The sequence below is a fragment of the Heptranchias perlo genome, chromosome 15, assembly GCF_035084215.1.
Source record: "Heptranchias perlo isolate sHepPer1 chromosome 15, sHepPer1.hap1, whole genome shotgun sequence".
Lineage (NCBI taxonomy): Eukaryota > Metazoa > Chordata > Chondrichthyes > Hexanchiformes > Hexanchidae > Heptranchias > Heptranchias perlo.
In genome coordinates, this window is record NC_090339.1 from 7,324,169 (window position 1) to 7,342,307 (window position 18,139).

The following is an 18,139-nucleotide window of genomic DNA, read 5'->3' on the forward strand; positions in this document are numbered from 1 at the left end:
AAAGCAAATATAAATCAACAAACATGACCAACCATCAAACACCCTTGTGCATCCCCTTCGTGTTTATAAAACCTATGCCTTTCTCTTCCGACTACTTCTGCGTGGTGCATCCCCTGTAGCTGCAGCAGAGGTAGTGGCAGGTTGCTCTTCTTCATGCCCTGACCTATTAGATGCTTTGGGCCTACACCTTCTGGGTTTTGGTGCCCATGAGGGCCCCTCCAAAGACTGCTCTACCTACACCTGTACAGGGGCAGACTCGGCCACCTGGAGAGGAGGCAGCTTTGCGGGTACTGGTTGAGAGGAGGGCAACGGATGAGACATGGGAGCGCTTTCAGTGGCGTCCCCAAATCCATGTCCCCATTCGTCATCATCCCTCCCCTGGGCCAGGCCCACACCACTCTTACCACTCTGCTGGACAACATATTGGAGGACATGTGTGAAGCCTTGTAAGGCCAGTGCTAGTGTATCTGCCTGCCTGTTAAAGGCGGCAGAAAGTTGTTCACTGTGAGTCCAAATAGCCGTTGTCAGGGTCTGAATGGATTCATTTGTGAGCCGTGCTTAAAGCTCAATGGAGGCTCGCCTTCTCTCCATCGCAGACATTCCCGCACTTACCCGTGATCAGAGATGCCTCATGTCCCTGCGACAGTATCTCAGGGATTTGTTCACGTCCCTGTGACACTATCGCAGAGATTCCCTCCCATACCTGTGCCACCATTCCACTCGTGCAGGATTTGGACTCCTTCATCCTCTGCACTATTGTGGAGAGTGCGCGTGGCACCTGTTCCAGCACCTCGCAAATGCCCCTCGATCATTCTCCTTTTAAAGGATGGTCCCCAGTGTTCAGCATCTGTGTCCAGCTGAGCAGAGCCTGGAGAGGAGTGCTTCCACCGACGCGGACTCTCCACAGCTGCCCCTGCCACCAGTGTCTGCTCGTGCTCACAACTGTGTGGTAACTCACCAGGTGCCAACCCAACTAACTGAGGACTAGGACCCACCGAGGTGTGAGTATCTGCGCTGGTGGATGGCTCGCTCAGATGTGATGGTGCCCCCTCAGATGCCGGCAGGTCCTCTGAGGAATCGCCCTCTGCCGCCACAGCGGTCGCTGAAGGCCCTGTAAGAGAACAGAAGGCAATACTAAGCATGATCACAGATGTGTCATGTTGCGATGAGCATACTGAGGTGCTGAAGAGGGCAAGGCATGTTAACATCAATTCATATTGTGTGTGCTGAATGCTAAAGTTCTGTCAGCAGACGTTTTTCGGGTGCCAGTCTTGGCGTCCCCAACGGACAGGCACTCGAGGGTTCTGCTGAGCTCCAGCGCCTCCTGTTCCGTGTCTGTGAGGAGGACGATTTATTGCAGCCCCCCTCCGCTCCTCGCCCTCTCCCGTGCATTCTGGGCTCTCTTCTAAAAGGTGAGAAAGTACTGACGCATGAGTGAGTGACGGTGACGTGGCCAACCGATGAATGCATTGGCTTGCGTGTGGCTGACCACGAAAGAGACCCATCAGAGAGTGAGTATGAGACAGAGCCATGACATTGGATGAGGATTGGGTTGAATGGTAGTGGTCGGGTGATTAATGGGGAGATGAGGAATTGCTGAGGAAGTGTAGGTAAGTTGAGGATGAGTCTTAAGTGAGTGTGGGGAGTGATGTGATAGAGTAGTGTGGGCAGTGCAGAATGAGTTGGAGGGTGGGAGCGGTGATGTGGAAGACAGAATGCAGGAGAATCAGTAAGTGTACTCACTTTTGCTGACCTAGTTAGGTCATTGAAGCACTTCTTGCACTGGACCCAGGTGCGGGAGATGTTGCTGCCGCTGGTGACCTCCTCTGCCACCATGAGCAAGGCCTTCTTGGTGGCAGAGGCAGGACACTTCCTCCCAACCTCCAGGTAGAACACATCACTCCTCCTCCTCACCCCATCCAGTAGCACCTGGAGTGAGGCATCGCTGAATCTTGGAGCAGACTTTCCCCTGTGCTGCTCCATTATGGTGTGTGGGTGTTTGCTCCAGGAGCAGCCATTGTAGGACTGCCCCTTTAAATGGAGCTCCTCCAGCTGACAGCCTGTGATGCGAGTGCGCAGTCCGCCCGCTGCGCAGCTTTCAGACGGCAAACCCGGAAGACACATTAAGTTGCTCCAATTGACTCGCGATCACTTGGAAAACAGACATTTTTTTTGGCCAGTTTACCCACGCGCCCATATGAAACACAATCCTTTTCCAAAACACAGGTAGGCAAGGGTGGACCAGCCATATGGAGACCCGATAGATTTCCCCAGTTCCCCTTATTATGTATTTATAATATAAAACACTGACTATATTATATATTTATAATATAAAACAATGACTGTATTATGTATTTATAATATAAAACACTGACTATATATTAGTATTTATAATGTAAATCACAGACTCTATATCATGTATTTATAATGTAAATCACTGACTATATTATGTATTTATAATATAAAACACTGACTATATTATATATTTATAATATAAATCACAGACTATATTATGCATTTATAAGATAAATCACTGACTACATTATGTATTTATAATATAAAACAATGACTATATTATGTATTTATAAGATAAATCACTGACTATATTATGTATTTATAATATAAAACAATCAATATATTATGTATTTATAATATAAATCACAGACTATATTATGCATTTATAAGATAAATCACTGACTACATTATGTATTTATAATATAAAACAATGACTATATTATGTATTTATAAGATGAATTACTGACTATATTATGTATTTCTAATATAAAACACTGACTATATTATGTATTTATAATGTAAATTACAGACTCTATATCATGTATTTAAAATATCAATCACTAACTCTATATTATGCCTTTCAGATGAGACGTTAATCCGAGGACCCTTCTGTCCTCTCGGGTTGATGTAAAAGATCCCATGGCACTTTTTCGAAGAAGAGCAGGATTGTTCCCCCGGTGTCCTGCCAATATTTATCCCTTAATTAACATTATCACATTGCTGTTTGTGGGATCTTGCTGTGTGCAAATTGGCTGCTGCGCTTCCTACATTACAACAGTGACTACAATACAAAAATACTTCATTGGCTGTAAAGCACTTTGGGACATCCTAAGGTCATGAAAGCTGTGATATAAATGCAAGTCTTTCTTTCTTTCTCTATATTATGTACTTATAATAGAAATCACTAATTCTGGATGCTAATAACCTCCCCACAACAGATGTTAGGCTAACAATTCTATAATTTCCTGGTTTCTGCCTCTTACCGTTCTTGAATAATGGAGTTACATTTGCATTTTTCCAATCTAAAGGGATAATTCCTCAATCGAGACCGCTTTGAAAGATTGAGAGCATAAGAACCTAAGAAATAGGAGCAGGAGTAGGCCATATGGCCCCTTGAGCCTGCTCCACCATTCAGTAAGATCATGGCTGATCTTTGAACATACATAACTCCACTTTCCCGCCTGCTCCCCTTGATATCCTTAGAGTCCAAATATCTATCAGTCTCAGTCTTGAATATACTCAACGAATCAGCATCCACAGCATGCTAGGGTAGAGAATTCCAAATTTTCACGACCCTCTGAGTGAAGAAATTCCTCTTCATCTCTGTCCTAAATGTCCGACCCCTTATCATGAGACCATGTCGCCGAGTTCTAGATTCTCCAGCCAGGGGAAACATCCGCTCAGCATCTACCCTGTCAAGCCCTCTTAGAATCTCCTATGTTTCAATGAGATCGCCTCTCATTCTTCTAAACTCCAGAGAGTACAGGCCCATTTAGCTCAATTTTTCCTCATAGGACAACCCTCTCATCCCAGGAATCAACTAGTGAACCTATGTTACACTGCCTCTAAGGCAAGTATATCCTTCCTTAAGTAAGGAGACCAAAACTGTACACAGTACTCCAGGTGTGGTCTCACCAAAGCCCTGTGGAATTGCAGCAAGACTTCCTTACTCTTGTACTCCAATCCCCTTGCAATTAAGGCCAACATACCATTTGCCTTTCTAATTGCTTGCTGGACATGCATGTTAACTTTCTGCATTTCGTGTACAAGGACACCCAAATCACTCTGAACACTAACATTTAAAAGTTTCTCAACATTTAAAAAATATTCTGTTTTTCTATTCTTCATATCAAAGTGAATAACCTCACATCTCATAGAAAATAGGAGCAGGAGAAGGCCATTCGGCCCTTCGAGCCTGCTCCGACATTCAATATGATCATGGCTGATCCTTTATCTCAATACCATATTCCTGCTCTCTCCCATACCCCTTCTATGCTTTTTGTGTCTAGAAATCTATCTAGCTCCATCTTAAATATGATGGAGTGACTTGGCCTTCTGTGGTGGAGAATTTCACAGGTTCACCATCCTCTGAGTGAAGAAATTTATCCTCATCTCAGTCCTGGGTGTCCTTGTATACCAGTCGCTGAAAGCAAAGATGCAGATGCAGCATGCAGTTAGGAAGGCAAATGGTATGTTGGCCTTCATTGCAAGAGGATTTGAGTACAGAAGCAAGGATGTCTTACTGCAGTTATGCAGGGCCTTGGTGAGACCACACCCGGAGTATTGTGTGCCGTTTTGGTCGCCTTACCTAAGAAAGGATATACTTGCCATAGAGGGAGTGCAGAGAAGGTTCACCAGACTGTTTCCTGGGATGGCAGGACTGTCGTATGAGGAGAGATTGGGTCGACTCAGCCTGTATTCACTCGAGTTTAGAAGAATGAGTGGGGATCTCATTGAAACATATAAAATTCTGACAGGGCTAGACAGACTGGATGCAGGGAGGAAGTTTCCCCTGTTTGGGGGGTCCAGAACGAGGGGCCACAGTCTCAGGATACGGGATAGGACATTTAGGACTGAGATGAGGAGAAATTTCTTCACTCAGAGGGTGGTGAACCTGTGAAATTCTCTACCACAGAAGGCTGTGGAGGCCAAGTCACTGAATATATTTACGACGGAGCTAGATAGATTTCTAGACACAAAAAGCATCAAGGGGTATAGGGAGTGAGCAGGAATATGGTATTGAGATAGAGGATCAGCCATGATCATATTGAATGGCGGAGCAGGCTCGAAGGGCCGAATGGCGTACTCCTGCTCCTATTTTTTATGTTTCTATGTTACTACGTCCTTAATAATAGATTGTAGCATTTTCCCCACGACTGATATCAGGCTAACTGGCCTATAGTTCACTGTTTTCTCTCTCCCTCCTTTCTTGAATAATGGGGTTACATTTGCTACCTTCCTTTTTGTCTAAAGCATCTGAAATTTCCTCACCTACTTCCTTTAAAATTCTGGGATGGAAACCATTAGGTTCTAGAGATTTGTCAGTCTTTATTGGCATTATTTTTTCTAATATTGTTTTCATGCTTACTTTATCTTTAGTGAGCTCCAGTCCTTGATTCATTATTAATTTCCCGAGAATGTGATGTATATGATTCTCTTCTTCCACTGCGAAGACTGACACAAAGTAATTATTCAACAAATCTGCAAATTCCTTATTTTCATTTACAATATTACCCACATCTGTTTTTAAAGGGCCCACATTACCCTTTTTCTTCCAAAATAATTGTAAAAACTTTTTGTGTAAATCTTGATATCCCTCACAAGTTTCTTTTCGTATTCCCTTCCTGCAGCTCTCACTATCTTTTTTATCTTCCTTTAATGTTCTTTATATCTCTCCCCTTCCCCTGGATCTACACAATTCTTTGCACTTTTATATGATCGTTCCTTGAGTTTTATGTTGTCTCTCACTTCTTCTGTTGATCATGGCTGCTTTATTTGGTAAGTAGAGCTCTTGTCCCTTAGGGGAATGAACTGGTCCTGTATTAAGCTGAATTTTTTTTTTCAACACCTCCCACTGTTCATCTGTAGTTTCAGCAATTAACAGTTTTGACCAGTTTGCTGTCGTTGGTCTCTGCCTCTCCCCGTTAATGTCAGCCTCACCAAAATCTAGAATCTTAGTAACTGTCTTACGTTTCTCCTTTTCAAACTTAACACTGAATTTAATCATATTATGATCACAATTAGATAAATGTTCCCTTACTGTTAGATTATTAACTAAGTCTGGCTCATTACTCATCACTAAATCTAGTATGGCCTAACTTCTTGTTGGTTCTAGAATATATTGCTCTAGAAATCTATCTTGAATGCACTCAAGAAATTCGCCACCTTTCTGACTTGAGCTACTCTGCTCTTCCATATCAATATGAAAATTAAAGTCTCCCATTTAAACAACTCAGCTTTTGCTACAAGCCTCTGTAATCTCTGAATTATTACATTCTGCCACTTCATTGCTGCTTTAAAGAGGCCTGTAGAAAACTCCCATTACAGTTTTGTAAGTCCTCTCTTATTCCTCAATTCTAACCATAATCAATCTGGCATCCATGTGAATGATTCTTTACATCTGGTCATGGACAATCTGAACATTCAGCTAGTGGTGCCCTATCGATAAGAAAGTTCAGGGGATTAAGTTTCGGAGCTTGCAATGCTACATTCATGTCACCTATTACACCCTGGACATTGGGAAGCCCAGCAATCTGATAAAACTGAATGGCCCTGAAACATGTATCAGTTACCTGCCTAAAGCTTGCCCAGACAGCACCCTGACTGATATTCCACAGGTCCCTCTCACATCTGCTTGAAATGTTCCTCAGGCATAAAAGTTGAGCCCAGTTGTCACTTTGACAGGCAGTCAGAGCTGCCCAGGCAGATAACCTTGGCTGCAAGTCTTCCTGTAATAGTTGGCACAGCTCCCTCCTGCCTCTTGGTGAAGCACATTCTTTTCACCCAGAGCTCCTCACTGATGTCTTCATAGGATCTGTGTGGCCTGTAATTTCTTTGGGAGGGGGTTTATATCTTGTATGGCACTGTCTTCTCAAACTCTGCCTCACTCTCCTTTCTTCCATCCTGTGCTGGATAGAGGGAATCCCCAGTGGGATTCCCACACTGTATACTCTGAACCTCTTACTGTGGGTGAATACAAGGGTGGTCTCAAAGGCCCTGAATCCAAGTATAAAGCAAAAAAAAAATCTCTCTTGACTTTTTCTTCAGCCAACAAGCTCCAAATAAAACTCTTCTGCGAGTCTCAACGAATACAGACAACAGATTCACCTCTTATATTTTTTTCTAAGTTACCCTTGGTGCAATGGGACCTCAGTCATGTGATCTGAGGACTCCAATGATGTTCCTCCACATTATAATATATGGCAATGAGCTCCCAGCAGCAGGGAGGACACATCTGGATCACAATGGGAGTTACATCACTGCCATTAGAGGATAGAAGACCAGGAGAAACGACTCCTGTAGGGGTTGGTGGTGTGTGTCAGCTTCACCTCTGACTTCTGAGTGGTCCGAATCGCTCCCACTCCCTGGGTTCTAAACCTTGGACTTATTTGGGGGTTGTGACAAAGTGCAGCAGACAACTGGTTTTGATGCAAGAAACTTTGACCTTTATTCAAGAGAGAAAACACAACACAACAATCTTAACACTCTAATAAAATGGGGAACACTTTGGTACACACGAGGAAAATTACAGTAGAAAGATACCTCACCCCTCCCAATGCCACTAACTAGCTAAGTTGGACTCTAAAGGGCCAGAGATAATGCTCACCAAATGAATCTTTGACAGTAATTCACCCAGAGGTAAGTCAGAAATAGATTGTAGAGTGGAAACTTTGCGGATCTTCGGTTTTCTCCTGAGTTGGTTTTCTTTGGTCGCGGTGGCCCAATATTACCCGGTTGGTTGGTGGCAATATTTGGTTGGTTGTTTCGTAAGGCCCTTGTTGCCGCGAGGTGTCTGATGGTCACTGGGGCTGTTTCTCTGGTTTCTTCTTGTGTGTCGGCCTGCTTCGCCTTGTTGTTCGCTGCAAGCTGCTCTTCCTTCCAGACACAGGCAAAACAAGCCAAGCAGCCAGCAAGGACCAGAGAGAGAGAGAGGTTTTGAGTTTCCACTTCTATATCCCTCTCTTAACAATGGTCTTCGTCACTTAAAAAAAAAACTTCATGTCTTTTTAAACAGTTCTTACAAAGTCCTTAAGAATCTTTGATGGTTTTTTGATGGTCCCTCATCATGTTGCAATTGCTTCTCCCGATGGGTCATTGTTAATTCCGATTTTTTTGAGCTTGTCACACAAGGCTTCCTTTTGTATCCAATGTCCTAGGTGTTGATGGGTTTTGCTTTAAAACAAAGGCATGGCCCCACCAAATCTGGAGCAGTTGCCTCTTTCAATGGCAGTGTCAACCCCCTGCTGTCGGTTTAGCATTAAAACAGAGACATGTCTGAAGCAGTAATTCTCCCACATTCCATGTGTGTGTTGTGGATTCGTCTGGTGACCTCTCACCTATCCTTCCATCTTAGGATTTCAGTCAATGGCCAAAGTTTTCCATACCCAGGGAAAAGGTGAATTTCTTTAGGGTTTTTCTCCGAGTTTTGGGGGATCTGTGAATTTTGAGAATCTTACACTCTCAACCCTGGATCTACCTCACTGATACTCCATTATCACTGGATTGATTTTGTTGCACATTGTGGGGTGGGTGGAGTGCTCTGGGTGTTGAGTTTTCAGACCCTCTCTCACCCTTGCCCCATGAATGATACAGTCAGTTCTGTGTGATGTTCACGTGCGAGGCAAGAATCCACAGATTCATTTGGTGAGAGCGTCATTTGGAAGCAGAGTGTAATGGGGGAGAATATGGATGGGAGGGAAATACCTGAGCAGTGTTTGCCTGTCAGACACGGACTGCAGCAGCACCACCCAGTGTCCAGGGTATCTGAATATCCAGGCTGGATATATAGACTGTGTTTTGATGTAACATAACCTGGTTATCATTCTAATTACCTATCACAGCACCATCTATAGGCATAATTGGTACTGCACACTATGATATCACCGAATCCCACACCATCAACATCCTGGGAGTCACCATTGATAAGAAACTTAAATAGACCAGCTACATAAATACAGTGGCTACAAGAGCAGGTCAGAGGCTGGGTATTCTGCGATGAGTGACTCACCTCCGAACTCCCCAAAGCCTTTCCACCATCTACAAGGCACAAGTCAGGAGTGTGATGGAATACTCTCCACTTGCCTGGATGAGTGCAGCTCCAACAACACTCGAGAAGCTCGACACCAACATGGACAAAGCAGCCCGCTTGATTGGCACCCATCTACTACCTTAAACATTCAGTCCCTCCACCATTGGTGCACCATGGCTGCAGTGTGTACCATCCACAGGATGCACTGCAGCAACTCGCCAAGGCTTCTTCAACACTTCCCAAATCTGCGACCTCTACGACCTGGAAGGACAAGGGCAGCAGGCACACGGGAACACGACCACCTGCACGTTCCCCTCAAAATCACGCACCATCCCGACTTGGAAATATATCGCCATACATTCATTGTCCCTGGGTCAAAATCCTGGAACTCCCTTCCTAACAGAACTGTCGGAATAACTTCACCACACGGACTGCAGCGGTTCAAGAAGGCGGCTCACCACCACCTTCTCCAGGGCAATTAGGGATGGGCAATAAATGCTGGCCTTGCCAGCGACGCCCACATCCCATGAATGAATAAAGAAAAAATAACTCACCTGGCATTTTTAATATTTAACTCGTGGATCTCCCATTTCATTGTTCACCCGAGTATCTTCTCTGTATCTATTTGTGTCTATGATCCTCATGTTGCTTTTTTAAAATATATTTCTCTGCCCTTCCGTCATCTTCTGCTTCAGACCAGCAATAGCAGCTGGATTTAGCACTTTACAAACCCTGCAGCTCCAGGCCAGCTGGTAATTGTTCAACTCACTTGGAGTCAACACATAATATACTGCCAGTGAATTGCATAATGTACATATAGAATCATAGAATCATAGAAAGGTTGCAGCATGGAAGGAGGCCATCGGCCCATCGAGTCCGAGCTGGCTCTATGCAAGAGCAACTCAGCTAGTCTCACTCCCCCGCCCTATTCCCGTAGCCCTGCAAATTTTTTCCTTTCCAGTACTTATCCAGTTCCCTTTTGAAGACCATGATTGAATCTGCGTCCACCACCCCCTCGGGCAGTGCATTCCAAATCCTAACAACTCGTTGTGTAAAGAAGTTTATCCTCATGTCACCTTTGGTTCTTTTGCCAATCACCTTAAATCTATGTCCTCTGGTTCTTGACCATTCTTGTAGATGAAAACATAAAATTACAAAGTGATATTGATAGAATAGGTGAATGGGCAAAACTGTGGCAAATGGAATTCAATGTAGACAAATATCAGGTCATCCACTTTGGATCGAAAAAGGATAATTGTAAACAATTTTACAACACTAAGTTATAGTCCAAAGATTTTATTTGAAATTTACTAGCTTTCGGAGGCTTCCTCCTTCCTCAGGTAAATGTCAGGAACTCCTCGAAGCCTACACATTTATAAATCACAGAACAATACATGGTGATTACAGAAGTCTTTGCAACTGCCCGTTGCCAAGGCAACCACAGTGTTCAGACAGAGAGGTGTTAATTACAGAGCCCCCGAATATACAGTCAACAAAAAAAAACAAACAGAAAAAAAACAGAGAGAGGCAGAAACATCCAGAAGGCAGAGAAAGCCAGCAAATGACCCGTTATATTAAAAACAGATAGCTTTTGTTCGCTGGTGGGGTTACGTGTAGCGTGACATGAACCCAAGATCCCGGTTGAGGCCGTCCTCATGGGTGCGGAACTTGGCTATCAATTTCTGCTCGACGATTTTGTGTTGTCGTGTGTCTCGAAGGCCGCCTTGGAGTACGCTTACCCGAAGGTCGGTGGTTGAATGTCCCTGACTGCTGAAGTGTTCCCCGACTGGGAGGGAACCCTCCTGTCTGGCAATTGTTGCGCGGTGTCCGTTCATCCGTTGTCACAGGGGAGGGCGGTTACAGATTATTGTGAAGTTTCCAGATGCTCCGCTGAATTCTTCAATGAGGAAAAGGCTACTCTGATGCTGCTGCATATGGAGCCAATGGACTCGACCATGAGCCCTGCCATCTGCTGCACATTCTGGGAGATCGGCCTCAGTGCCTGCACAGAGGTGTGATGCTCATCCAATAAACTTCTTTTCAGAACAGGGCCCACTGATCTGAGTCAGTTGGCTCCTCAATCAAGGGCAGTTGGAACCTCAGCCTGTTCTCAGAAGCAGCTGAGTGCTCTCCAACTCCTTACTCCTCCCGTTCCCTCATTCTCTGTGACTCTCAGGGTGCTGGTTCCTCATTCACTCAATCTTTCTCCTTCTAGGTCAGTGGAGCTCTGAGCTGGTGAGTGTTAAAGAGAAAGTGAGTGTCACAGGGGGTGAAAGAGAGGGGCTGTGCCCAGAAGTGGAAGGACCAGAGTCATTATCATCATCAAATACTCCTCCTCTTCCTTCTCATCTGCTTCCTATGCTGTAATTGATCTGTGAAAGAGAAGGACAGGAGGTATACATGGGTGTGCAGCACCCAGAGAGAGGAATGAGGTTGTGACAGTAATCTTCTGGAGACTTCTGGCTGTCTGTTAGACTGTGCTCCTGCATCAGGTGTTGACACTGATTTATACACACTCACCGACAGCTGGTGAAAGTAATATTCAAAAGGAATAAACCATCAGTTCTACACATCTGGCAAATCTCATTCATTTTATATAGAATTACATCGAATTTACAGCACAGAAACAGGCCATTCGGCCCAATGTGTCCATGCCGGTGCTTATGCTCCGCATGAGTCTCCTCCCACCTTACTTCATCTAACTCTATCAGCAAATCCTTCCATTCCTTTCTCCCTCTTGTACTGATCTAGCTTCCCCTTAAATGCTTCCCCTTAAATACCATCTATTTAATGTCACGAAGAAAACATTTCTTTAAAAGGGTTTGTGATCAGTGTCAGTCTTTCTCGAAATATAAATCTCACTCCCAGATATTCCCTGAGTTTGTGGGTTTTACTCTGGAAGAGACAGGTGAAATAATGGGCTCGATTTTAAAAGGGCGGCGGTGAGTGTGCGCGGTCAATGGGCGCGCGGCAAACCCGACTAATTAAAACTTACCTTTTGGTGGCCCTTAACCTTGTTTCCGGGTTTGCCGTCCGAAAGCTGCGTAGTGGGCGGTCTGCGCACCCACATGACACGATCTCAGAGGCAGTGTCTCGATTTAAAGGGCCATTGCTCTAATGGATTTTGCTGGAGCAAAGAGCAAGAAGACCCAATGGAGCAGCACAGGGGCAAGGCTGCTCCAAGATTGAACAATGCCTCACTTCAGCTGCTACTGGCCAGGGTGAGGAGGAGGAGGGAACTATTTTACCCGGCCGACAGGAGGACATGCCCTGCCTCTGCCTGGCTCGAGGTGGCAGAGGAGGTCACCAGCAGCAACAACATCTCCCGCACCTGGATCCAGTGCAGGAAGCGTTTTAATGACCTAACTAGGTCAGCAAAAGTGAGTACACTTACTGATTCTCCTACATTCTGTGGTGCACTTAACCCACCCCCCGCCAACTCATTCTGCACTGCCAAGACTACTCCATCACATCACTCCTCACACCCACTAAAGGCTCATCCTCAATTTACCTGCACTTCCTGAGCACTTCCTCACCTCCCCATTTGTGACCCCACTACTGGGATTGTGAGGGGGAAATATTGGGAACGTGAGGGGTAAAATACTGGGAATGTGAGGTGGAAGATACTGGGAATGTGAGGTGGAAGATACTGGGAATGTGAGGGGAAGCACTGAGATTGTGAGGGAGAAATACTGGGAATGTGAGGGGAATATGGGGAATGTGAGGGGGAAATGGGGAATGTGAGGGGAAAAGCATATGGGATCCTGGGCTTTATAAATAGAGGCATAGAGTACAAAAGTAAGGAAGTCATGATGAACCTTTATAAAGCACTGGTTTGACCACAACTGGAGGTGACGAAGGAGATAATCTCCGAAAGCTTGTGATTTTAAAATAACATTGTTGGACTATAACGTGGTGTTGTAAGATTCCTTACATATGAAGGGTCTAGACAGAGTAGATAGAAAGAAACTGTTCCCGTTGGTGGAAGGAAGGGTCAAGAACCAGAGGATGTAGATTTAAAGTGATTGGCAAAAGAGCCAAAGGTGACATGAGGAAAAACTTTTTCACACAGCGAGTGGTTAGGATCTGAAATGCACTGCCCGAGGGAGTGATGGAGGCAGATTCAATCATGGCCTTCAAAAGGGAACTGGATAAGTACTTGAAAGGAATAAATTTGCAGGGCCGGGGAGTGGGACTAGCTTGATTGCTCGTGCATAGAGCCAGCATAGACTCAATGGGCCGAATGGCCTCCTTCCGTGCTGTAACATTTCTATGATTCTATTTTTCTACCACTCACCCCAAACCTGATCCAATGTGATGTCTCTGTCTAATACTCACTCTCTGATGCACCTCTTTCACTGTCAGCCTCACCCAAAGCAATGCATTCATCGGCTGAACACTTCACAATCACTCACTCACATACACCTCTGTACTTTCTCCTCTTCTAGGAGAAGACAGCTCAGAATGTATGTAAGAGGCTGAGGCCTGGAGGGGGGCCACAATAAAATAGTGCTCCTCACAGATGTGGAGGAGGAGGCCCTGGAGATCAGCCACACCCTCGAGTGCCTGTCCGTCGGGGATGCCGAGACAGGCAACTCACAAATGCCTGGTGACACAACTTTAACATTCATCACACACAACATGAATTGATGTTAACAATGATTGGCATGTCAAACACCTCAGTATGCTCATCGCAACATGACACATCTGTGATGATGCTTAATATTGCCTTCTGTTCTCCTCCAGGCCATTCAACGACCGCAGTGACGGCAGAGGGCGATTCCTCAGAAGAGCTCCCGGCCTCTGAGGATGCACCGTCACATTTTAGCGAGCCATCCACCAGCGCAGATGCTCACACCTCGGTGGGTCCTAGTAGTCAGTTAGTTGGATTGGCACCTGGTGAGTCAGAACACACAAGTGAACATGAGCAGACACTGGTGGCAGGGGCAGCTGTGGAGAGTCTGTGTCGGTGGGAGCATTCCACTCCAGGCTCTGCTCAGCTGGAGGAGTCCAACTCCTGCAATAGTGGAACAGTGGCACAGGTACATGAGCGAGCCATTTTGATGGTGTCAGTTTGAGGGGGTCTAAAAAGTTGTTAAATGTGTGCAAACAGAACAATTCTGAGTGTATACCAAGAATTTTCAGTCTAAACACAAAGATCTCTCAGAAAACATTTTGTCTGAGAGAACTGAGTGCCCGACTGCAATAACTTTCCTTTTATCTTTCAAATAGGCATTTAAATGTCCAAATGGTTGCCGGCTGAAATGACTCCTTCCCCATGGCATGTTTCACACAGCAGGGGAAAGAAGCTGAGGCAGCATTGAAATCGTTTGCCAGCATAATTAATTACATTTATGAACATTTCAAGTTCTTTAAGTACTTCAATTGTTGGTTTAAATATCGTCCCGCCGGCTTTAATTGCCGGCAGGACTTCTGGGTTTGGGAACAGCCCGCACACCCAGATGACTCTTGGTCATGCGCGTTTTCAAGTGTGTCGGAGCCGGGATTCCTGCCCACTCCAGAAGATCCTGATTTTATTTGCACCCCCCCCCCGCACCCCCCGGACCTCTGTTTTAAAATTGAGTCCAATTTCTTTATTCATCCCGTTCTCCAGCTAATCTTGGTGATGATCTTTAAGTGTAGTGTTTCTGGTACTGGACTAGGAACCTACAGCTCACCAGTTCAAATCCCATCAAGACAAACTGTGAAATTGAAATCAATAAATCTGGGACCTGTGGGCTGGAGCAAAAAATGACAATAAGAGCTGGTGGAGTGTTGTAAAAACCAAACTGGTTCACTAATGTCCTCAGCTGAAAAGGTCACTGCCACCCCGACCTGGTCTGACCTACACATGACTCCAGTCTCACACCATGTGGTCATCTCTTAATGCCCTCAGAGCAACTAGGAATGGGCAATAAATATCACCCACATCCCAAGAAAAAAGATTTTATAAATAGCCAACAGTTTAAAGCTTTGAGATTCATTATTTCTTATATCAAGAACGTTCAACCCTGTATTATTTACCGAGTACAATAAAGGGTTCCCTGATTCATTGAATTTAATATTCTTTATAAATCAATGAATTGTTCCCTTTATTTCTGCTTTCTCTCCCCTGTATTTTGGATTTCACTACAGTACCTCCTCCATTTCTGTAAGCCAGGTAAGGGAATCGCCAGACATTGCCCAGACCCACAGCACAGCCGATCACTGAGAGCAAGTAGTCAGTCTTTGAGGACGAGTTGCCTCGCTCCACATTCTCGTCCCTTTCACTCACATGTTCATTGGTGGCAGCCTGGGGGAAAGAGAGGAAATGGCCCACTCAGAAGTTAGACTTTGTCACACTAGAACTCAAGTAAAAAGTACAGTTTTCACCCACTGCAGAAACACTGTGTTGTTCTCCATTTAACAACAACTGGTTGGTAGTTTGGAAACACCCTGAACCCCACAGAGAGCCTCTGAAAATCATAACAACCAAAATCCTCAAATCAACACCTCTCAGGGATTCACGTGAGATTACTGTTATGTTTTGATAAAATACTCACCGTGTCCTTTGGAGGGTGTGTTTGGTGATCATTCTGTGTGAACCCAGAAAAAGTCAATTCTCTCTTGTCCATTTTTGGACAATGATGAACGATTCTTCCACTTGATCAGGAGTTGGATGTGAACCTTGAGAAGGGCACTTTTGTCCAAAAGTCTTCAAACTTTGTACTCTGATTAAGGATGATTCAGCTCCACACCAGGCAATTACTCTTCCACAGTTAGAACCCAGCCCCTTACGCTGTCTAAAACTTGTCCAGCTCTGTTTACTCAGGGTCTGGTGATACTCAAGGTCCCAGAGCATTTCTGCTATTAATTACTCAATTTCCACACTAAACGCTCCTATTGCAGGTTACTTGCATTAGTTTCAGTGGACTCAACACCGAAGTCCTGGGATTCTGCTTCTGCAGGTTCGACAATATCGGCATTTTTAAAGGGGACAGCACCAAGAGCCAATCAGGAGCTCAGGTAAAATGGGACAGTCTGTTCTAATGCTGGAAACTTAAAGGGAACCCACTGGCACCTGAGCTCATTTTACATTTTTAAATTACAATTTGAATGTTTGGCTTCACTCCAGTTATTCTGAGAATATGGATAAATTTTAACAGAGAGCCGGGACGAGGGTGGGTGGGGGGGGGAGGGGGGATTTTCTGATGGGAAACCCGGAAATACAGGTTTCCCGGACGTCCTTACGATTTTGACATAAGGATGTCTTTCATTTTTTTTCTGTAGGTTTCCCGCAGAACAGCCAGCCAGATTGACATGCTGGCTGTCAGTCGGATTGGAGAGCAGCCAGGGAGTGGATGCCAGCAGATACGTCTTAGATGGTGGGGGGGGGGGGGGTTGGTCATGGCGGGGGGTTTTTCAGTTTAAGGATCATTGGAGGATCAGGGGTCATCGGGGGTGATGGTTATCAGAGGCCTCAGTCATCAGGGGGATTCAGGGGTCATCAGGAGGAGATCAGGGTCATCGGGAGGGCTCGGGGTCATCAGGGGGGCTGGTCATCAGGGGCATCGGTCATTAGGGGGATCAGGGTTGGGGGTCATCAGGAAGTTGTCAGTCAATGGGAGGAGTCACCAAGGTCGGCGGTCATTGGTGGGCTCATTATTTTTTTTCTAATGGCAGCAACTTAAAGCAATCTGTTGGACTGTCTGAGTTATTTTTACACTATTAAATTATATTTTTTTGTTTCTCTCCAATTACACTATCTGCTTCAGGTGGTCTCACATCCAACGCAAAATGACAGACTGACATCAGTTCAGTTGCACCTGTGGGGTTTATGTTATGTCACAGATACAGAGGATATGCAGTGTAGCTACACTATTAGCGCTAAAGGGGTCTTGGAACCAACCGTCCTTAACATTATTAGCTAGAAATTACTGTTGGTAATATTAACGGACAGACGATTAACAAGTTCATATAAAGTTCCTCTATCTGCTCCAATAGTGGAGGTGTTAACCCTTTAAAATTTATAGGTTAATGTCTCCATTAAAAACCAGAAATCGTAAACTGATCTGAATACGTTAAATGTTCATTTGCCAATATCACTGACAGTAAGCGGTAACTTAATGTGTGATTAATTGCGTGTTCAATAAAGAGATTTAATTGGGTATAACAGAAGTCAGAATTATTGTAATAATTCTCTTCTTTCTGATGTTTACTTGTTCAAATGGCATTTTTAAAAATTTCCCTCCCACCCTCAAAATAGATCAAAGAAACAAGAGGACTGAAGATATAACGTAAATAATTTTAAACTTAAAACGTGATTTATTATATTTGGGTTAATATGACATCAATAGACATTCCTGTGGTTTGAGAAGCTTTATTATATAAGCGTTTTTGTCAGCATCACAGGTGTAAACTTACAAACTCCTTCTGCCCAGGAGAGTAGGAATTTTTCTGAATCGGTTCCAAAATAAAATTTCTCACCATTTGACAGGTTTTTAGTCGCCCGATCAATAAGGGATTATGTTTCTTGTCTCTTCACAAGAGGACACAGAGTTTGATAAATATGTTTGTGGTGCTGACCGGTGTGAAGAACAGTCCAATTTCCAGGACACGGAGTAGAATCTAACTTCACTTTATGGGTGTAAACCAGGAGCAACAAGGGCCAATTTCTGGGATCAATGACCCTCAACCAAAGGAGGCCCGAAAGACACTCGACCCAATATTGGGTTGGATGATTCAGGCAAGTGTGTCTCTTGATGTATCATTCAGAAGTTGGGTTGAGAGAAAAAGCTGATGAGTCTGTGGAAACAAAATATTTTGTAAATTGATTCGTTCATTGTCGTCACCGATTTATATAATTTTAGCTAAAGATCGAACAGAATGAGGTCCCCTTTCACGATCGGGGGACTATAGTGTCTGAGTATTACATGTCGATCGGGGGGATACTGGGGTTGGGGAGGCCCAAGGATTCCATGGGAACCCTGGGGGAAGCATTCCTGCTTTTGCTCCTACTGGCGAACAAAGAGTTCAAAGAGATGCAGATTCACCCCATCCTCCAAACATGAAAAGGGAATCCCCAGATCTCTCCCCAGCCCAGTGTGCAAAGGGAAT

The 18,139-nt window shown here is 44.7% G+C and overlaps 1 protein-coding gene across 1 annotated transcript in view; it reads right to left on the reverse strand.

The window, feature by feature from the left end:
• LOC137333188 (sodium- and chloride-dependent neutral and basic amino acid transporter B(0+)-like) overlaps positions 1–18,139 on the reverse strand; it is a 73,590-nt gene that overhangs the window by 22,634 nt on the left and 32,817 nt on the right. The window contains exon 11 of the mRNA XM_067997371.1: positions 15,182–15,335. Within this exon, the coding sequence (XP_067853472.1) occupies positions 15,182–15,335 (154 nt within the window). The remainder of the gene's footprint in view (positions 1–15,181; positions 15,336–18,139) is intronic.